This window comes from Mus musculus, chromosome 2 (assembly GCF_000001635.26).
Source record: "Mus musculus strain C57BL/6J chromosome 2, GRCm38.p6 C57BL/6J".
Classification (NCBI taxonomy): domain Eukaryota; kingdom Metazoa; phylum Chordata; class Mammalia; order Rodentia; family Muridae; genus Mus; species Mus musculus.
The window spans coordinates 129,066,420-129,088,168 of record NC_000068.7 but is presented as its reverse complement, the minus strand read 5'-3'; the positions used below and the strand labels follow the sequence as shown (position 1 = coordinate 129,088,168).

Sequence of the window (21,749 nt, the reverse complement as noted above, 5' to 3'; positions counted from 1 at the left end):
AGCACCAACTACTTTTTTTTTTAATTAAAAAAGTTTAATAACACAGAAAGGAGTAAACATTGAGACTTCAAGCATACTGAAGAAACAGAGGAGGTCTAAAGACAGGCCAGGTCTATTGTCACACTACCCTCAACATGCCCAATCTTGTCTAAAAACAGGCCACAGTCTTAGACATTTGTTTTTGAGGTCTGGTCTGGCTATATAGCCCTGGCTGGCCTAGTACTCACCAGGTTTATCTTGAACTTGATGGCAACCCTCAGATGACTCCAGAGGGTTATAGATGTATACTACTACATTTTCAAATGAATTTCCTAAGCCAGCTTTGTTTCCTTATCTACAAAGTCAGGAGAAATAGTAGCTACTCCCACCTAGCATTTAGACTGTTCATAGAGATAAGATATTCAATGTGACCTCTAAGTAGTGCTGACTGTCCAGAAACTCACAAATAGACCTCGAACTCTACAGAGATCCTCCTGCCTCTGGCTCCCTAATACTGGGATTAAAGGCCTATGCCACCAGGCCCAGCTAAATGTGTATGCAGCCCAGGCTGGCCTTGAACTCATGATCCCCCTGCCTCTGCCTCCTTCAGCAAACATTGTGTCTCCACAACCAGATCTAGGCATCATTTAATAAATTTAATAAACATTGTTCTTATGAACTAGCACACCATTGATTCTTTACCATTGATGCCAATAAACACACATATATTACTTAGGAGTTAAAAAGACTAGTAAGGTGGGGAAATGGGGACAGGGTGAGTATAGCCATAGTACGTTATCAGCATGTATGAAAGTGCCACCATATAGTTTCATTTTGTAGCACCAACACCTGCTGATAACCCATGTCTAATGGCACATCTGTGACCCTGGCACTCAAGAGGCTGAGGAAGAAGGAATCTTGAGTTCAAGGACAATCTGGATTATGTAAATTTTTTTTATCTCAAAACAAACAATGAGCTGGAGAGACAGCTCAGCAGATAAGAGTGCTTGTTGTTCCTCTAGAGGACCCAGGTACAGTTCCTAGCAGCCATACTGGGGCAGCTTACAGCAACCTGTTAACTCTGGCTCCAAGAGACATAATGCCCTTTCCTGGCCTTAGCCAGCAACTGCACACACATGGGATACACAGACAAATGAAAAAAAATTTTTAAAAAAACCAAAACAAAATAAAACAAAAAAACCCAACAGCACTCAGGGTGACAGAGGCAGGTGGGTCTCTGAGTCTGAGGCCAGCTTGGTCTATAGAGTGAGTTTCAAGTCAGCTAGGACTACACAGAGAAACCCTGCCTAACAAACAAACAAAACCTCACAAACAAAACCAGGCATGGGAGAGGTAAGAAAGAACACTCTATTAAACATTTTAAAGCGTTTTCTCTATGAAAAAGTACTTTAAGCGAAGTTTTTTGCTTTTGTTCTTTGTCATTGTTTTGGCTACAGAATCTCATGTAGCTCTGGTTGCCTGGAACTCTCTATGTGGACAAGGCTGGCTTCAAACTCAGAGATCCACCTGCCTCTTCCTTCCAAGTGCTGGGATTAAAGATATCCAAGAATGGACTCATCGAGGAGAATTCTGAGGGCTTGTGAGAAAACACCAAGAAGACAAGAGTCTCAATTTACTCAAAACCCACGAGTATTCTTGGACTATGGTTTCCTGCTTCTCCCAGGTGTAGCAGATAGGAGTGAGTTTACATTAGATTATACGTTACATCTGGCTATTGTTATTTGTTTATATGCCTCTATGGAAAAGCATGTTTTCCCCTCGTGCGACTTGTCCTTGTGACTGTACATGAAAAAGTATAAGGTAAAAGCAAAATTCTAGGCCTTTAGACCCAGGCTTGAGAATGTGACCTCTGTGACTCAATGCTCCAAGGTATGCTAATCATAAAACAGATAGCGACATTCCTCCATCCACCCTCTTCCTGGGTTCATGGAGTGTTCACTCAAAGAAAGTCACCCTGACCCACCCTGACCATTGCTGGAACCCACTATGCAAAGGTGCTTTTGTTAGGGGCTCTTAGAAACTGTCTTGAGAAATAACCCCCACAATTACCTGGTATCCCTTGTGACTCTTGTGACTTTGCACTTCCTTGTGACTCTTAACTGGTATTTTTGGTATTTTCCAACAATGCCCTCCCCACCTCCTTGAGTTGTGGTTTCTTCCTTTAAATACCCCCTTACCCAGCTACTCGGGGCGCTACTGTCCTCTACCCCTGCGTGGTGTATGACTGTAGGCCCAAGAGCGCTCTTGAATAAAAGTCCTCTTGCAGTTTGCAGCAAGACCGTTTCTCGTGAGTGATTCGGGGTGTCGCCTCTCCTGAGTCAGAACGTGGGGGAGTCCTCACATTGTGGGTCTTTCATACACTCTATTCAGGTGACTCTTCTCAACCCTCACAGTATAAATTGTCTGACGTGCTGAAAAGAGCTGACTGTAGCATGAGATGTAAATCTGCCCACGTGTCTGTTCCACTCTCCTCGATTCTGGTGCCTCAAGATTGATAAACACACCACCACACCTTGCTCATTTAAAAGTGTTTTGATTAAACTATATTTAAACAATGTAATTTTCTAAAAGGAATTATTTATTTTATGTATACGAGTACACTGTAGCTATCTTCCGACACACCAGAAGAGTGCATCAGATCCCATTACAGATGGTTGTGAGCCACCATGTGGTTGCTGGGAATTGAACTCAGGACCTCTGGAAGAGCAGTCAGTGCTCTTAATCACTGAGCCATCTCTCCAGCTCCCTAAAACATAATTTTTAAAAGTCAGAAGTTTAGTGAAAGGGGAAACAACAGGAAAGGCTAAAAAGGCAAGTGGTGCAATCTGACCCACACACCACACCTTTTATCTGCTAGGAGGTCAGGATGAGTAAGGGCTTTCATTGACTGAAGCTGCAGGCAGTGCACCTTTTTTTGACTATAGTGGGAGCCAGCAGGAGGTTGGCTGGGGAAAAAGAGAACCTGATGGTTGTGAGCATCATTCAGGAGAGCACCCCTGCACTTCAGGTAACAGCCAGCAGGGGGCGCAAAAGTGCCCAATAAAAGGCTCCTAGAGTGGGGATTCCTTCTGCATATTTTATTTTCTCTTGTAGGAATTCTAACCATCCTATAATTACCAGACCTATAACTAAATCTATAACTAAAGTATAGGTCTGAAACGTAAGAAACAAGAAGGAAAACAAAATGAAAGATGAGCAAAAATAGGTGGTGGTTGTTGTTGTTGTTGTTGTTGTTGTTGTTGTTGTTGTTGTTTGAGACAGGGTTTCTCTGTATAGCTCTGGCTGTCCTGAAACTCACTCTGTAGACCAGGCTGGCCTCGAACTCAGAAATCCGTCTGCCTCTGCCTCCCGAGTGCTGGGATTAAAGGCATGCACCACCACGCCCGGCTGAGCAAAAATAAAATACAAGGCATAAAACCCAGATGTCTATCAACTGCTGAAGGCACACAGTTTGTAATAGTCACATAATGGAATAACACATAGTAATAAAGAAAGAAACTAGTGCTTTGCAGATAAATATAGCAATATGGTGTCAACAAGAGCTGAACTTAAAACAGGAGCCATAAGTAATTTCATTTAAAATGAGCACCCATAACTCTATAGACATAAACATGGGAAGGAAAGGCTACCTTTGTCAAGGAATCATATTTTAAGGGAGCTAAAAGGACTCTCTGAGGATGCTGGATTTATTTTCTTTCTTATTTTCTTTCTTTCTTTCTTTTTTCCTTTCTTCCTTCCTTCCTTCCTTCCTTCCTTCCTTCCTATTTACTTATTTTGGAGGCAGAGTTTCATTATATAAATTTATTCATTTATTTATTTTGGGGACAGGGTCTTAAAATATAAATTTATTTATTTACATATGTATTTTTACTTATTTGGGGGCAGGGTCTCATTATATAAATTTACTTACTTATTTTGGGGGCATGGTCTCATCCTATAGCCCAGGCTAGCTGAAGCCCTCAACCCCTACTGATTTAGCTCACCAGATACTGGGTTAAAAGGAGTTTGCCTGAGCTGGAGAGATGGCCCAGGGTTGAGAGCACTGACTGCTCTTCTTTTTTGTTTTGTTTGTTTTTAAGATTTATTTATTTATTATGTATATAGTGTTCTGCTTGCATTATCTGACTGCAGGCCAGAAGAGGATATCAGATCCCATTACAGATGGTTGTGAGTCACCCCATGTGGTTGCTGGGAATTGAACTCAGGACCTCTGGTAGAGCAGTGCTCTTAACCTCTGAGCCACCTTTCCAGCCCAATAAATCTTTTTTTTTTTTTTAATTCAATGGGGCTGTCAGTACTTTGGGCTGGCACAGGCAGTAGGCACAGCTTCCCACTGTCACCCTCAGCAGTCTCAGAGGGTTCCTTAGACTTTGTTTCCCTTGACTCAGACCAAACTGGAATTGTGCTGCCAATGCAAAAAAAAAAAAAGAGGAAGTTTGCTTAAATACCTTAGATCATTATTTGTTTCAAGGTTAGGTGCCTATGAGCAGAACTCAGAATTCACTGAGTCATACGTCAGTGCAGTATACTTCATTTTTAAAAATTACAAGATTTCGTAACCTACAATAAAGAGTACTGGCGGTAAAATGCTACTCCTAGGTATACTAAGAAACGAATCAAAAGGAAAAAAGACAATAGAAGCGAACTTTTAGTCAGGAGCAGGTAAACACAAATACACGATGACTATTAAATATAAGATACGCACACAGGGTCCCTAGAGCTAGCTGCCCTGCTAGAGCAGTTGAATCAGTATGCTCTGGGTTCAAGTGGGAGACCTCAGTATAGAAGGTGCAGGCTGGGCTCCACCCATTCAAGCACACATGTGAACTCACACACGTGCACAGGAACCTACACATACACGTGTGAGCACACATATCCACACCTGAAAATATAAATGGATATCAACATAAAAGTGAAACCAAGGGGCTGGTGAGATGGCTCAGTGGGTAAGAGCACCCGACTGTTCTTACGAAGGTCCAGAGTTCAAATCCCAGCAACCACATGGTGGCTCACAACCATCTGTAATGAGACCTGAGACCCTCTTCTGGAGTGTCTGAAGACAGCTACAGTGTACTTACATATAATAAATAAATAAATCTTTAAAAAAAATGTTTAAAAAAAAAAAAAAAAGTGAAACCAAACAATGCCCCGATGGCCATAGTGGAATTAAGAAAAATCTATTGGCCGGGTATGTTGGCACACGCCTTTAATCCCAGCACTTGGGAAGTAGAGGCAGGTGCATTTGTGAGTTCAAGGACAGCCAGGGCTACACAGAGAAACCCTGTCTCGGAAAAAAAAAAAAAAAAAAAAAAGAAAGAAAAATCTACCAACATGTGGGCAATAAGCAAAATATTTTAAATCACACTGGCAGGATGTAAGCATCAAGGAAAATAAAAAGATTTTGATACGATAGAAATATAAATATAGCCCCATATAATCTGTGGAAAGCAGAAGAAAAGTTGAGACATTGCATGGTTTGTTGTTGTGTTTGTCTGTCTGTCTGTCTTTCTTCTTTACTTTTAAATAAGTTTATAATTTTGTATTAGCCTCAAATCGATTATCCAAACGTTCACCTTAAATAACTAGTGGAAGAAAGACAAATTAAATTTCTCAAAGGACAGGAGGAGATAACAAAAATGAGGAGAAACAGAGAAGATGGTCGATAAGAGCCAAAGTTGATCTTTTAAAAAAGATTTAATCTATCCAAGTAAACTAGAGAGAAGATGTGAATTACCAAAACCGAGAAGAAATGAAGTGATGTTCTCACAGATATATTCTACAGACTGTAAAGTGAAAATACAGGACAATTACAAATGTTCTCTGCCCATAAATCAGACAGCTTAAGGAGGACAATCTCCCAAAAGGTGTAAACACCCCAAGTGCCTTCAAGGGGAAACATAAACCCGAGGGGTACAACGAACTTACCTTATTATGTGTTTGATTTGCAGCAAAATGCTACTTTCTAAGGTGATGTTCAGAGCGCTGGTTAGGTACTGATTGAACTCTTCGAAGAACATTTCATTCCCTTCTTCGTATTTCCCATAGTTCTTTGAGTACTCTTTCTGAATGCAGTGATTGGTCAGATGGCAGGTCTTATCTTGGAAATTATCAACATGATATGGTTCTGAAGCAGTTCGAAGCACACCCTCTCTATAGAGGTAGATGTTATACTGATGGTCAACCAGGACCCAGCTTCTGTAAGCCAACACATAGTCTTATTCAGATACCAGGATTTTATACATAACCTTAACACCTTGATTTATTATCTATCTATCTACCCATCCGTCTATCTATCTATCTATCTATCCATCCATCCATCCATCCATCCATCCATCCATCTAATCTATCTATCCATCTATCTTTCAGATAGAGTCCTTTGAGACAGTCCATCCATCCATCCATCCATCCATCCATCCATCCATCCATCCTGGCTGGGTTAGAGACTTCCTTTGAAGATATCTGCCTGCCTCTACCTCCTGTGCCAGGATTAAATGTGTGTGCAACCACCTGGCACACACCTTGACCATTTGTAGGGATGGTACGGCATAGAAAAGGAGAAGGTTTTAAAGTTATATGAGGCAAATCATAAGTTAGCCAAAATAATGGCTTATCCGCATAATGAGGCAAATGAAGCATTTCCCCATAAATAATGAGAGACTTGAGGTTCTTGTAAAAATAGACAATTTTGAAGGCTATGGATGTGTTTGAGGTTAACACATGATACCACGTTTGCCTTTTGTTATCTTGGCCAGCACCATAATCTAAGTAGCCCTACCACTCTGAAAAGATGACAGCAATGAAGGCTGTGGACGCTGATCATTACCGAATGTCAAACTTGCGGTGGCCGGGCTCGAGGAGCAGAGGGCGCTCGAGGTATTTCTGGATCACGTGCACTTGGCCCTGGCTGTCGATGAAATCCAGAAGCTCCGATGCCTCTGAGGAGATGAGGATGCCCTCACCTGCAAACAGAAGCAGCAAGACGCTAGTCCAGCTCAGTAAGACGCTAGTCCAGCTCATTCCAAGAGGACAGCTCCTGACCAAAGCCAAAGGAGACAGAAAAATGCACAGGAGGCCTTCACTGGTCTGTTCCTCTGACCAACCATCTGCCCACCCTCGCTTCCCTCCTGCAGTCTCTCACCCTCTCCAGGGCCATCCCATTAACTTCTCCATAGAGCGCCCTCAATGCTAACTTATCAAGTTCCAGGTTTTTAAACAAACTTATTAGAATTATTTATTTTTTATGAGTATATGTATATGCCATACTGCTTGTGTGGAGGCCAAAGAAGTTGATTTTCTCCTTCAACCATGTGAGTCCTGGGGAATTGAACTCAGATTGTCAGGTTTGGCGGCAAGCACCTTCATAGCCGAACCATATCTCTGGCCCAAAATTTCAGTTTTATGGATTCAGTTTCTGAGTAGGTTAAGATGTCACTGTCACTAGGTACCAGTTATATTATGGATTATGGCCTGTGATCACCAAAGTCTCTTCTAAGATGACGCCCTATGGAAATTCCAGGAAGGCAAGGACACCAGAGCATCAGAGTGAAGGCACGGCCATAAAGCAGCATGCCCTGCAGCACACTGGAGAAGACCGAAGGCACGGAAACTGCCCAACAACGGTGCCAAGCAACATGGCCCCAAACAATTTAATTGAGATACAACACACTAGAAAATCCAACCTTGTAAAGCATACCGTTCGATGGTTCTCAGTACACTCACGAGTTCCTCAACTGTCATTAGAATCTATTTTTAGAACAGTTCATCATCCCTCCTCAAAATTCTGTAGCCATCTCTCCTTCCTCACCCCAGCTCCTCACAACTGCTAACCTGCTGTCTGTCACTACAGACTGCGTCTTCCTCACACTCCTATGAACTGCATCACACAGCACAGGCCACTTGGGTCTTCATGGCGCACCAAGTTTTCAAAGGAGGCTTCACAGAGCAAGCTTTATTTTGGTGAGGTTTAATTTCTCAGTCCTTGATCTTTTGGATTAACACGTACTGGTATCATGTTTACAGTTTCTTTGCCAGTCTCTCGCCCAATTTTACTTTTACCGTTTGCAGGAACCACGAAGTTTTTGGCTTGATGTATGACAGAGGATGGGTTCATGTCTTTTCTGTGACTCTGCACTGTGTGTAGCAGCACTTGTTGAAGTGTTTAGTCTTTTATTTTTGCACGTGTACATGTCAGTGCACATGTACTATGTGTGTGCATGTATGCAGGGGCTTGGGGTTGATGCTGGATGTCTCTCTCAAACTGCTCTTCTCGGCCTTACATACTTTACATGGGATCTCTGGATGAAACCAGAACTTGCCCTTTCAGCGAGCCCGACTAGCTAGCTAGCTCCAGGGAGCCCTTGCTACCAGGCACCAAGATGACAAGAGAGCTGCCATGCCTACCTGGCTTTTGCATGGGTTCTGGGGATCTGACCTCTGATCTTCATGCTTACCCAGCAAGTTTTTTACTCAATGAGCTGCCCAGTCATGTCTTTCTTTTATTGGTAGTTGCTAGTGCTGTCAATTTGATGAACTCTAGAATCACCTGGGAAACCGGGCCTCTGGGCATCGTGTGCAGAGGGATTATCTTGATACATTATCTGAGGGGAGAAGACCCAACTTAATTGTGGGTGGGACCATATCCTGGGCAGGGGTTTCTGGAGTGTATAGACGACAGGGGATGGAGCAGCATGCACACCCTGCTCTCTTCTTCAGACTGCAGAGGCAACAAGACCAATTGCTCCAAGTTCCTGCTGTCCTGACTTCCTGGCTGTAATGGAACTGTGCCTTGAATTGTGAGCTAAAATTAACCCTTCCTTCTGTACACTGCATAGCCAGGGCATTTCATCATAGCAGTAGGAAAGGAAATGAAGACAAATGCCTTTGCCTGTCAAAAAAAAATCAGTGGACAAATGCGTATGGACTTCTGTCCATCTGATATATGGCAGTGTCCTAGTCACTACAGTGATTCAGTATGCCTTAATGTCACTTATTGAGTAGAGTAAGTGATTCTACTTTATCTTTTTTTTTTTAAAGATCATTGAACATTCACTATGGCCTGTGCTTTTTCATATGGATTTTGGAAACTTTATAGCTATAAGAAAATCCTGCTGCTCTCTTAACTGGGAACACAGTAAACCTGCAGACCAGTTTAGGTGAACTGGCATCCTTCTGCTACTGAGTTCTGTGGCCCATGGACACAGCCTGTCTTCGCTCTGCAGGGGCTCTCTGACCCCGTTCCTATCTCTCCTAGCACTTCTGGCCTCCTGAGCCTACACGCACTCTACCTCCGCACCTCATTCTGACTGAGGTGAAGGGCAAGTGGAGTTGTATTTTAATTTTGCTTTCTTCATATCAAAGAGCAATGGACCATGGAGAATGAGCCAGACCTTGCCTATGAATGAAGAAAGGCAATCAAAGCTAAAAGCAATCACGTGATGAGATAAGACTAAACTCTTCCGTTTTTCCTTTGCTGTGATATTTACTATACAACAGTAAGTTTAAAAGGCTATAAAAATAAGGTTTGAAGAGATGGCTCAGTGGTTTAGAGCACTGGCTGCTCTCTCAAGGACCAAGTTTCCATTCCAGGCACCCATGCAGCAGCTCACAACCTTCAGTAACTTCCGTTTCAGGGGATCTGATGCCACCTTCTGGCCTCCTCAGGCACTGCATGCATATGTGCTCAGGCATACATGTAAGCAAAACCCGTACACATGTAAAAGATTAGTTACAAGAATACATCTATTTGTCTCTCTCCCTGTGTTATTTTGCACTATTTTCCTGACTAGGTTGTGGGTCTATGGGGATACAAGATTGTATCTGTCTCTTCTAATCCCAAGTCTCCAAACACTGGTTCATTAATTCACTCATTCATTTATTCAGTACTGAGAGGTGCCAGTTGCTACATGCTGAGACCATATAGGGTGTAGATGTGACATAATCTGGGTTTATTTTCACAGGGTCTCTATCTGCTGTATTGTATATAGACTGGGGACAATGGTCCCAGAGAGAGGTCAGGGAATGGGGCTCTATATGAGAAGGGAAGTGGCCCAGTACAGAGGTGGTTCATGATGGTGATGAACAGTAGCTAGATGCTGGATATATTTTGAACTTTGAGCTAACTGTACCACATATATAGTAGCTATAAGTAATACTTGTTTAACAAGCATAACAGCCATGTGTTCGTTCTATGAACTTCACTGTTTAGTCCCAACCCTGCTAAATGCTAATATATACCACTCACTCCTCAAGCCTTAAAATAAAATTCTTCAAAATGTTCACCACTTCCTGCTGCGTGGTGCCCCTCTGTCCTGCCTCAGTGGGGCCCAGGAACCAATGATGTCCTCCTAGCAACCCCCTGACTCTTGGGCCACAATCTAGAATCCCAAGTTTATGACCAGAACCAAACTGAAAGATAGTACTTAGACAGAGTTACAAGAAAGAAGCAGAAGCAGATGAGGCCCCTGGCTTCTGGCAAGAGTTCACTTTACCCATTTCTGGGAGAATCCTAACAATACTTTTCTGTCCTATGATTGGTGGAAAAGAAGTTGAGATCCAGTCAACCAGGGACAGAAATGAGTAACAATGGCCAGATAATCTTCCAAACCATAAAAAAATAAATTCAAGATGCAATGGTTTTAAAAAGAGCGCATGACAGTAGTTCCGGGAAAGACCTGTGGTTATTACGTTAGAAGCCTTCTCCTGAGCCTAAGTCTGAGTTGGTATTGTGAGCCTTAATCCTTTCTGGGCATCCATTCCACACAGGTATTGAGTGCATGTGTGGAAGATACAGAAGCAAACGAGGCAGAGTCTGTGTTTATGTGGGGCTTCTAATGTGTAGTGGGAATGGCCAGGATTTGTGCCGCAGTCCTGGGAAGACACTAACAATGTAGGTTGAAGATACAAAAAGGAATGGGCATGGGGCCATTTTAGACCAGAAGAGCCTTCTCTGACAAGGCAATATCTGAGCTGATGGGGACACATCCCGGGTATAGAGGCAAACTTATCTATTTTGAGGGACCCAAGGCAGTCTTTGTGTCTACGACACAGAGAGCAAGGCCAAGAATGGGAGATGGCTTCAGAGAGACTGGGAAGTGACCAGTGGGGCGGACTTTCATCAGGACTCCAGAGCCATCCTAAACGGATCAGGAAGTAACATAATCAGATTTGTGTTTTTAAATCATCACTCTGTCTGGCAAGATGAGAGCTGGTAGAGGGTCACATTGCAGTCACTGGCTAGAGAGAGACTGGTGGCTTTCATCCAGAATGGGAGTGTTAGAACTATAAGAACCTTACTCTGAACATACTTGGAGATAGCCCTGGCAAGACATTAATGTACTTGGTATAGATTATAAGGAAGAGGAGGAATCCAAGATTGGAGGCTACATAGACTGGGTGAATAGTGGGATCATGCATTAAATAGGAAATGTGAAGGAGGAGCAGGCTGAGTGGACAAGCTGGAAAGGATATGGAGAACTCTGTGTCCGACACTTGGCATTTGTAATGCCTTTTAGAGACAGTGAGCATCCCACAGACTCCAGAGCTCAAAGTGAAGACTCAGGCATAAACATTAGGAGGCGACATAAGGCCTCTAAAAGTCAGGACTAAAGTTCAGTAGGTAGAATATTAGCCTTGCATACAGAAAGCCTGGAATCTCATTCCCAGAACCCAATAAAAACCAAGCACGGGAGTGCATGCTTGCAATCCGAGCGCCCGGGCAGATGGAAACAGCAGGTCAGGAGTTTCAGGTCAGCATTAGCCAGCCTCTCAAAAAAAAAAAAATCTTCATGGTCTTTTGTATGCAGTCATTCATCTACATACATCAGTAGGGACTGGTGAGACGGCTCAGTGGGTAACAGCGCTAGCTGCCAAGCCTAACACTCTCAGTTCAATCCTTGGGACTCACGTGGAGAGAGAGAGAGAGAGAGAGAGAGAGAGAGAGAACAACACCTGACCTCTATGTGTGCATCTACACACCCCACCCTCAAAACAAAGAAATGAAATAGCATTGAAACCTAATGTGCCACCAAACAGCACCCAGGAAGATTCTGCACATGACACAGAATGCAGCAATGGCAACTTACCTTTGGCACCAGCTGATGACTTTGCAATCCAAACGTTGCCCTCCCCGTCCTCTTTCTTTCTGTTATAAGAAGCCAAGAAGAATTCTCTCTCATCTGTCCTGGAGTTACTGACCGGAAGTTGGATGCCATTCTGCGCCGGAGCGACTGGCGTCTTGAGGTTAGTTGGATAAATCACATACGACTCGGGGAACCATGAGCAGGACTCAGACAGTTCCGGACTGGTCTTGACTAGCCTGGCAGATGACAGAGTGTCAGTGTCTGTTCTCAGTAAGCTGTCACCTTGCTCAGAAAGGCCAGATGCTTCCCTCCAAAGCTTTTCCAGAAGCTAAGACCCAGTCAGTTTTCTTTTGTATTCACCCTGAGCCTCCAAGGCCAGGCCTCTAATGCATCACACTCTGGTGTGATTCCAAAGCCATGTCCTGGTTAATTAAAAGGCTCACGGCAGGCTGGGAGTGGAGGGTCCTAGGTTTAATCCTCACCACCACATAAACCAGACTTGGTGGTCCATGCCTATAATCCTAGTATTTGAAGGGACAGAAGAAGAAAGGTCAGAAGTCAAGGTCTGGAGACCTGCATTAACTATGAGAGACTCTGGCTCAAAACAAACAAGCAAAGAAATAACAAAGCAACATCAAAATCCTCAAGAATCAGAGTTTAACTCTTTTTAAAATGTATCCATTTAAAAACTCAATGTAGCCCTACACTGACTACCTTTCAACCAATGTTATACTAGTTAGATCCAAATAAAAATGGAAGCACACCTTTGGTCCCAGCACTGGGAGGCAGAGGCAGGTGGATCTCTAGAGTACAAGGCTAGCCTGTTCTACAAGAAAAAAAAAGTGAGAAGAGAGGAAAACATTTGAATAACTAGCAAAAATACTATCTTGGTCCAGTTGGAGAAAACTCTGGGGGAAACGTCCTGGTCTCCTTAACTTCTCAATCTAAGTCATCCGAACACCAAGTGGTTTATTTCAAGTACTTTCTTTCTTGATTTTTCGCTCAGACTGTTTTCCTGACAGGATAAAGAAGGAATCCTTCCAACGGGACACAGGACAAGAGTGGACCTAAGGAGATGCCTTCTGCTCCCAGAGTGACATACACCACAGAAAAGTGCTGGGATTAAAGGCATGTGCCACCGTACCCAACAAAAACATTAAAAAAAGTGAATAGTAGTGATATCTGAGGTTAGTAAGAGTCAGGGTTGTTCTCTGGCCTCAATACACTCAATACATATACAAACATGTTTGCATTCTCTCTCTCTGTCTCTCTGTCTCTCTCTCACACACACACCACATTTAAACAAAACTATTTTACACACACACACACACATACACACATTTAAATAAAACCATTTTAACAACAAACAGGATTTGAAAGTTTCTTCACCCCAAAGAGACTAAGAAATTCAAATCAACAATCTTTTAGCTCCCCACATGTTCAGCTCTGCACCACTGTCCCTTATGGTCACCATGGGTCACGTGCAACCACTGAGAATTCGAAGAGTGGTCAGTAAGACTCAGGAAGTAAACTACAAACTATATCTAAATTTAACCAGAAAACCAATGCACTGTAATAACGTTTTTACAGTAAGCACAACTTTATTGGTTTAGCAGGATGGCACTTCCTTTATTATTATTATATTTATTATTATTGTATTGCTTCATTCAGGTCACACCCCAGAGCTGTATCTAGAAGTACACACAAAAGCATTGCTGTTCTATCCAGGAACGATAGATTAATTAATTCAGTTCAAGCAGTGCGTTTTCTTTCTGTGCATGGATGAAAAGTTATGTATTTATTATACAGTGAGCGGAGCTAGTTATGTACATCGTGAGAGGCATCTCACACGGAATATTTTTCTAGTTTAAAAAATAAATATTGAGGCCGGGCGTGGTGGCGCACGCCTTTAATCCCAGCACTAGGGAGGCAGAGGCAGGCGGATTTCTGTGTTCTAGGCCAGCCTGGTCTACAGAGTGAGTTCCAGGACAGCCAGGGCTACACAGAGAAACCCTGCCTCGAAAAACCAAAATAAATAAAATTAAATTAAAATAAATAAATAAATAAATAAATAACTACTGGTGCTGGAGAGATGGCTCAGTGGTTAAGAGCACTGGCTTGTAGGCATAATGTCACAGAGGGTCTGGGTTCAGTTCTCAGCACCCACACGGTGGCTCACAAGCACTTGGAATCCAGTTCCAGGGGATCTGACATTCTCTTTTGGCCTCCTTGGGCACTATATGCATGTGGTGTACAGATACATGCATGCCAAACAGTCACATAAAATAATACTAATACTAATACATTTTGGCAATTTGCAAATATAAAGCAAAGGTGTACTGTTAAGAAATTGAAAGAGGGGCACAGAAGTTAAGAAACTTCCCAGGAGAGTAAAGAGAGAAATGAATAAGTAAATGAATAATGGGAAAGATGTGGCCCACAGTCACACAAATCCACGGTCATTGTCAACTGCTCTGCCCATGGCACAGTAAAATGAAAGAGCAGTCTGTTTGGAAAGGCAACATTTTCAGCAAAGAAGAAGCAAATGAGCAGTTTTCCCTCCACAGTCAAGAAAAAAATAAACGATGTTCGTGGTTGAGATCGTAAACACCTAACCAAAACATTCTTTTAAGGAATTTTTTTTACAGTATTTGTGTGTGTGCGCGCGCGCGCATGTGTGTACATGTGCACGTGTGTGCACACGCATGTACAGCCTAGTGGAGATGCAGAAAAGTAGTTCTGCAAAAACTACTGAGAAAAAGTCTGAGAAAAGTAGTTCAGGAGAGAGTCGTGGTGAATCAGAAGAGGAAAAAACAACTTCAGAGGAGGAGTCTGACTTCTGAAAAGAAAGTAACAAAATATCACAAACACAAGTGACCCTTAACAAATGTAAAAGTTGAAGCAGCTACTCTCCTGGTGGAAGAACAACTTCAAAAAGGCCACATTGAGTCTTCCACTAGCCCTTGGAGCCTCTGGAGCTGAAGCTTAGAGATGATGGTGAGCCACCCTTGTGGGTACTGCCAACCAAACTTCCAACCACTGGATGGAGAGTGTGTGCTCTTAACCACTGAGCCATCTCTCCAACCCTTGAACAAAAGCATTCTTAAACAATTTTTCCCCTTGCAATGCTGAGGACAGAGCCCAGGGACTCCCACATCCAGGAAAGCCCTCAATAACTGGGCTACACGTTCCTTGGCCTGCCAACAACTTAACAAGACCTAAACTTGTAACTTCAGTTGACTATAAAATAGTTATCATTTTTACACCAAAAGAAAACCCAACCAACCAACCAAACAAACAAACAAACAACCAAACAAACAAAAACCCCAAACCCATCATACATGGATGATGAAATGAATAACTTTAAGAACAAAAACTTGAAAAGATAGTGTACTGGCCACTTTTATGTCAATTTGTCACAAGCTGGAGTCATCTGAGAGGAAGGAGCCTCAACTGTCAAATCTGGCTGCAGGGCATTTTCTTAATTAGTGACTGATGTGGGAGGGCCCAGCCTATTGTGGGTGGGGCCATGCCTGGGATGGTGGTCCTGGGTTCTATAAAAACACTAGTAACCCTAACTAAGACAGATTATTTCTCAAGTTCTATAGTTAAGCTCCAAGTAGCCATTGGCTACAAACTCTAACATCAAAAATGAATTGAAAAATCTTAAAATCTTAAAATTCTCTTTAGCCTTAGATAAGTTATGATATAAACAGATGCTGCTCAATTAATACTTTGGGTATGCTTATACCGAAAAACATCAGCCTAAACTGTTGGTTCTCAACCTTCCTAATGCTGCAACCTTTTAAAACAATTCCTCATGTTGTGGTGACCCCAGCCCTAAAATTAATTTTGTTGCTAATTTATTTATTTGTTTGTTTGTTTGTTTATTATATGCAAGAACACTGTAGCTCTCTTCAGACACTCCAGAAGATGGTGTCAGATCTCATTACAGATGGCTGTGAGCCACCATGTGGTTGCTGGGATTTGAACTCAGGACCTTTGGAAGAGCAGTCAGTGCTCTTACCCATTGAGCCATCTCGCCAGCCCTCTGTTGCTACTTCATAACTATAATTTTGCTACTGTTACAAAATGTAATATAAATATCTGATATACAAAATATCTGATATGTGGCCACTGGCCTAAACAGTGTTGAACTCATGGTGTGGGCAACTTTTACTATTTTGTATCTGTCAAAGAATTTCGGCTATATGTAAAAATTACTTTCTGTTATAGTAGACAGAACTTCAAGGCTGGGTTAAAATGTGAATTTGCTGGGATGTTAATGTTTCCTTTTAAACTCCATTGCAGCATCCCGTACCTATTGGAAACATCGGCTTCCCTGCGCCTGATGATACAAACTGGAAACATTGGCTTTCTCAGTTCTAGAAGGCCTACTCTATAAAAAGTATCATGGCTGCAGCTGCCCAAATGGCTTAGGATGCACTTGCAAATGTCCTGTCATGATGAATCACCGGTTCAGGAAACCGTTGGGAAAAAAAAAAATCAAACAGAAGACAGTGAACTTAATGAATGTTCTCTGCTGGTGGGCTCTGAGGGAGAGACGAAAGCATTTTCCTGTATTAAGTCCAATTAATTCTCTTGAAGTAGAGATACTTGCCAAGTCATTATCTTCACCCAGCAAGCCCTTATTTCCTTCAATATTTTTTTGATTTTTAATTGGCATTGTTACACAAAAATCTCACACAAATTCATATTATAGACATATGAGCTAGGTTTACGGCTCAAGGAAAAAAAACTTTATGATCTACCCATATAGGTATGATAATTTGTATTATCCAACTTCATAACACTTAATCCAACTTCATAACATTTAATAATGATTTTACATATTTCTATCATGTAACAAAATGCAGAAAAATCTTCTTGCAATGATGTTGTGAATGTTAGCTAAACAAACTAAAAATTTGAAAGTTACTTTTCGGGTAAGTTCAATACCCCTTCAAATCCAATATTAAGATAATGAGGTGACATATACTTGGAATAGTTAATGTGGACATAAAAGCTTTCAAATAATATACACTCCAAGGCCAGGGCAGTTGATACTGAACAAGGAAGTTTCTAATCTGTACAAATAGAATAGTATGGTCAGGCGTGCTGAGAGGGCTTACCAGCGCCTGCATGGGGGTCTATGCTGGACCTTTGACAACCTGTTCTTCTTCCTGTCACTTCTAGCCCACAAAATGAGGGAGAGCACAGTTCTACCCAGCATCCCTTCAACCCATACACAATCACAGCAGAGATACACACTGGGATTGGAGCCAGCATCTGCTGGAACTGCTACAGTACCTTGTAGACCACTCAGAGAGCAACAGAAGTTGCTACTAATGGTCTCAACAGTCACCCAGCACAGGTCATGTCACCATTTTCAAGATACCACTACAGATAATATCCTATGTGACTGTGGATCAAAGAGTGGGTATTGTCCAACCCTGTTTTCCAAATGGGACACGGTGATTCAGGGTGGTGCTGTCCAAGGTAATAGAACTGGTCATGACTCCAGCCCCACATTCTGACTCATTACAGCTGTTGAATATGCAAATACGCAAAGCACTATTATTTTTATAGCATCCTCTGCTTCCTACTTATAGAAGCAGGATTCTACTTTTGCCTTTCTGTGTCTGTGTGGGCATGCTCACATTCAAATGAATGTAGGTGCCCACAGTGGCCAGATGAGGCTGCAGATGCCCTGGAGCTAGACAGAGGTGGTTGTGAGCTGTGTGACATGGGTCAGGGATCCCAACACAGGTACTATGGCAGAACGGTATGTATGCTCCCAACTACTGAGCCATCTCCCTAGCCCTGGCCATTTACATTCTAAACACAAAAATACAAAGACTACAGGAAGCCTCACTCTGTTTTAGGAGTTGATGCTAAGTCATGAAAACCCATCCCAGAGAAATGGGAAGAATACCAGAACCAGCACATCTAAAGAAAAACAGAGATGCAATGAGAAGCACCCAACCTCTTAAGTCCAAAAGGAACATTAGCAAGTAAAGGCAGCATTTTTCATGGAATCCCGTCTTCTAGTGCCCCTTTACCTGAAGGCTATTTGACTACTCAGAATGCTTATGAATTACAGAGAAAGCGTCCAGGAGACCTACCATAGCCCTGATCTTAGGGACAAGACTGAGAGCTTCCATCTGAAAATGACAGTAATAAAAGCAATGAGACTAAGTAGTTACTGCTATTACACCCAGAGACCTTACAGCACAAACACCCACGAGGTCCCAGGCCCTTGTGCTGCATCCACTCTTGCACATCACCTGGTTTAATCCTCATAATTGCTTTACGAGGGAGGTATTCAGGCTTAGAGGGATAAAAAGATTTGCCCGTTAATAGGATTCTTCAAAGAGCTGAGAATCACCCCAAGCTGTTGACCCCGGATCTCAGTCACTGTATACTACTGCTCAATTCTACCTTATAGTACTATCCTTGTACTTTCTAGCCACACCCCTATGGGCTCAGAGAGGGGTGGTGGAGTGACCATGTGGCACTCTGAATATTTTCTCTGGGATCACTAGCTGCTTGAGAGTCTTCTAAGGAAGGCTTGTACATTCTTCTCCAGGGACCAGAAATGCCTGGCAACTTATCCCACAGCCCGCCGCCCTTTCCCTAATTACAAAGGATGAGGAAGTTTCTAGACAAGCAAAAGCCAAGAAAAAAATAGAACTGCACCTGACTGACACTGTAGCAGATGCTCAGTCACTCTGCTTCAAGATGTGACAACTCTGAGGTGTCTGTCATCCATGTCAGAACACCAGGGGTAAACTAAAACCATTCCTATGCTTGGCTCCTACCTTGCCCTGCCTTACCCTGCCCCCTTGACTACAGATGGGTTTGCCTTGAAAATTTTCCAAGAAATCACTTACACTAGAACTCCCTCCCTGAGAGCCAGTCTCTGCTTCTAGGGAGCCTCACCTAGGAGACGCCAGGCTTTAAGAGATACACAGCAACACCTTAAACTGAAATCAAAGCAACTTAGAGGAGGCCATAGCCCTGCTATCAGTTGGTTTTAAAGCAGGAAAGGTTTTCTTTTTCCTTATAATAATCCCTCATCTTGGCTTAAGTGCTTCAGGGTGGAAGCTAAACCATTTATATAAAACACCAAAAATGGAGGACTTCAGGAAGACTTACTTTACTAAGGAAGCTTTGCGGCACAGTTTGTCCGCCCCCCGGTAGTAATTCACCAGCTGTGCCAGCCCAGGCTCGTGACCTACAAGGAAAGAAGAGACTCAGAAGAGAAACAGCAGGTGCGGAGTAACAATGTCAGTAGCAGAGTGTGCAGGACACATATGTCATAGCTTCCCTGTGTCTCATGTCATACCCAGCTTCCCTGTCTCTCATTTCAGGCTGTTTGTCAAGCATGGAGTACTTTTGTTTCTCTGTCCCAAGGTTCCTTTCCCTCTCAGTATCTACTCCCAATACTGAAACATTAATACTGGCCTGCAGGTCAGCTGTGATGTGGCTCCCCTTTTTTTTTTTTTTTTTTTTTTTTATTATTAGAAGAGCATTGGGTATTTTTCTATCTCATATCTCGTTGGCCCTTAGCATAGTCCTCTCTGGGCTTAACATACATAAACTTGTAATCTGTTGAGCAAGGCTACTTGACTACAGCCACACCTCCATCCCAACATCACATTCTCCAAATATCAAAGAAGGCAGCAGAGTATAGGTCATCTACTTTAAGGAGCTTCTAGAAGCCACTAAGAAGTGAAAGGAGGTAGTGGAAAGGCCATCAGAAGCTCTGAACACTTCTTCACACGATCCCACCAGGAGACATTTCATTAGTTCTTACTACAGAAACCCTTTTAAAACCACAACTGGAGGCTCAGAGTGTAGCTTAGCAGTACTGTGCGCATCCTTGGCATATATGGGGGCCTTGGGTTTAATCCCCACCTTGGGTTCAAGCACCACAATGATACAATGAAATAAATACAGATAAATGATTAGAAATAAAAGGATACAACAAAAATATGTTTTATTTAAAAAAATTAACCCCTAACAAAATGCTTTGCAACAAAAAGTAAGATTTTAAAAAGACTTTGAGTTGGGTGTCAAAGGTAACAATAATTAATCCAACCATAGCACACAACCAAATCAGAACTTTCAGACATTATCTGGTTTGCACAATCTCCCTTGGGAAGACAAGCCCAAGTCCCTGTTGACCTGGTACCTTCTCGCCCTATTGGCCCCGACCTTTCAGCGCCTGAACATGACTCTCCGTGCTTTCTCCGTGGGTTTTATGCAGCCCACTTTAGACAAAAAGAGAATCCTCCCAACGGCAAGGGATTAGAACCATTTTATTTAGAGAATACATCTGTCTTTTCCATAAAAATAAAATGTGCTGGTCATCTGCTAAATTCATGTTGCCTTCTCAGGCCTGGGATTCCAAAGGGTTTCTATCTGTCAGCACACTGACAAGGCCAGTCACTCCCACACCAGGCTGGGAGAGCCTTTTGGTTCTACCTAGGTTCTTACCACCAGGCATTGTCAGGTGCCAGCAAGGGAAGCAGTAAAGTTAGGAGAAACGACCCAGTCAGCCGCTCCTGTGCTTCTCTCAGGGAACTTAGTTTTGAGGGGCTTTCTTTGCTGAGCCCTTCCGGAGGAATCTGCTACCACAGGACATCAGTTTCTAAGCACATTTTCTAGTCTGTGACGTCTGAGTCTTCCAACCACCACTCCATGGAGTCGCCACGCTAGAGTATAAACATGTATAATAATGAAAAGTTGTCCCTGAACTAATTCAGTAAGACTAAGCCTTAACAAACTTCATTCCATAAGCCATCATAGCTTGCTGTGGCTATAATGTCACCCAAGTGCCCTATGCAAGCTTGCCAAATTGCCTGTTAGTTCCAAACAAACTGCTTTCCGTTTAGCCTCATCCACCGCTGACCACACCTATGTCTGAAAAAAACCTCTCCTCTTCAGGACACGGGACACTACTTTCTGGGGTGTTTGCTAAGGTAGAGATGCCCCCCTCCTCTTCTGTCCTTGAAATACAAATGATCCCACCCCCAAGTGAAATTCTGGAAAAGAACCAGACACCCAGAGAGAGGCAAGCCCTCCCCAGATGACTATGTAGTGAAGGGACCATGAGACCAGGTTCAAGTCTGTGGGATGCTAGTTGAACCCATTAGGACAACTTCAAGATTACGTCATTTAAAAGGGAGTTGCTGTCCCTTCCTACATGAGAGTACGCGAATAGAATGGTACCAAGCCAGTTTCGCACATGTGGATGAGGAGAGCAAAAGTCACCCAAGATCGTGTAAGAAAACATCACTAAATGCAGCTGCAAATGTAAACTTTTGGTGCAGCTAAAGGAAAGGTCTGAAATGGAACAGCTCCCCACGCTCCAGCTTCCCTGGAAGCTCCTGCTTTGGGTAAGTCAGTGAGTTTTCTCCAAATTCCCTGCCGGTTCATCTTGGCCTCCGGGTAACCCAAGCCTCGGCGGTTTCAACTCCCCTTCCACGCCCACACCACACAGAGCTGAATCCTAAGTGGCGGAAAGCTGCAAGATGACTGATGCGGGCCCAGGGAAGCAGGGGAACCAGGCCGACACCCTGAGTGCGGGTATAGGTCACTGTCAGCAGACAGGGCAACCGCACCCAGACTCCGTTCCAAATCCAGCTACGGGTTTAGGTCTTGCTA

At 43.0% G+C, this 21,749-nt stretch overlaps 1 protein-coding gene across 1 annotated transcript in view; it reads right to left on the bottom strand.

Moving 5' to 3' along the window:
• The window catches only part of Ttl (tubulin tyrosine ligase), a 30,337-nt gene that overhangs the window by 8,115 nt on the left and 473 nt on the right, over positions 1–21,749 (bottom strand). The window contains exons 2-5 of the mRNA NM_027192.2: positions 19,236–19,314; positions 12,081–12,313; positions 6,824–6,959; positions 5,926–6,195 (exon numbers count right to left, since the gene is read on the bottom strand). Coding sequence (NP_081468.1) covers positions 5,926–6,195; positions 6,824–6,959; positions 12,081–12,313; positions 19,236–19,314 — 718 coding nt within the window. The remainder of the gene's footprint in view (positions 1–5,925; positions 6,196–6,823; positions 6,960–12,080; positions 12,314–19,235; positions 19,315–21,749) is intronic.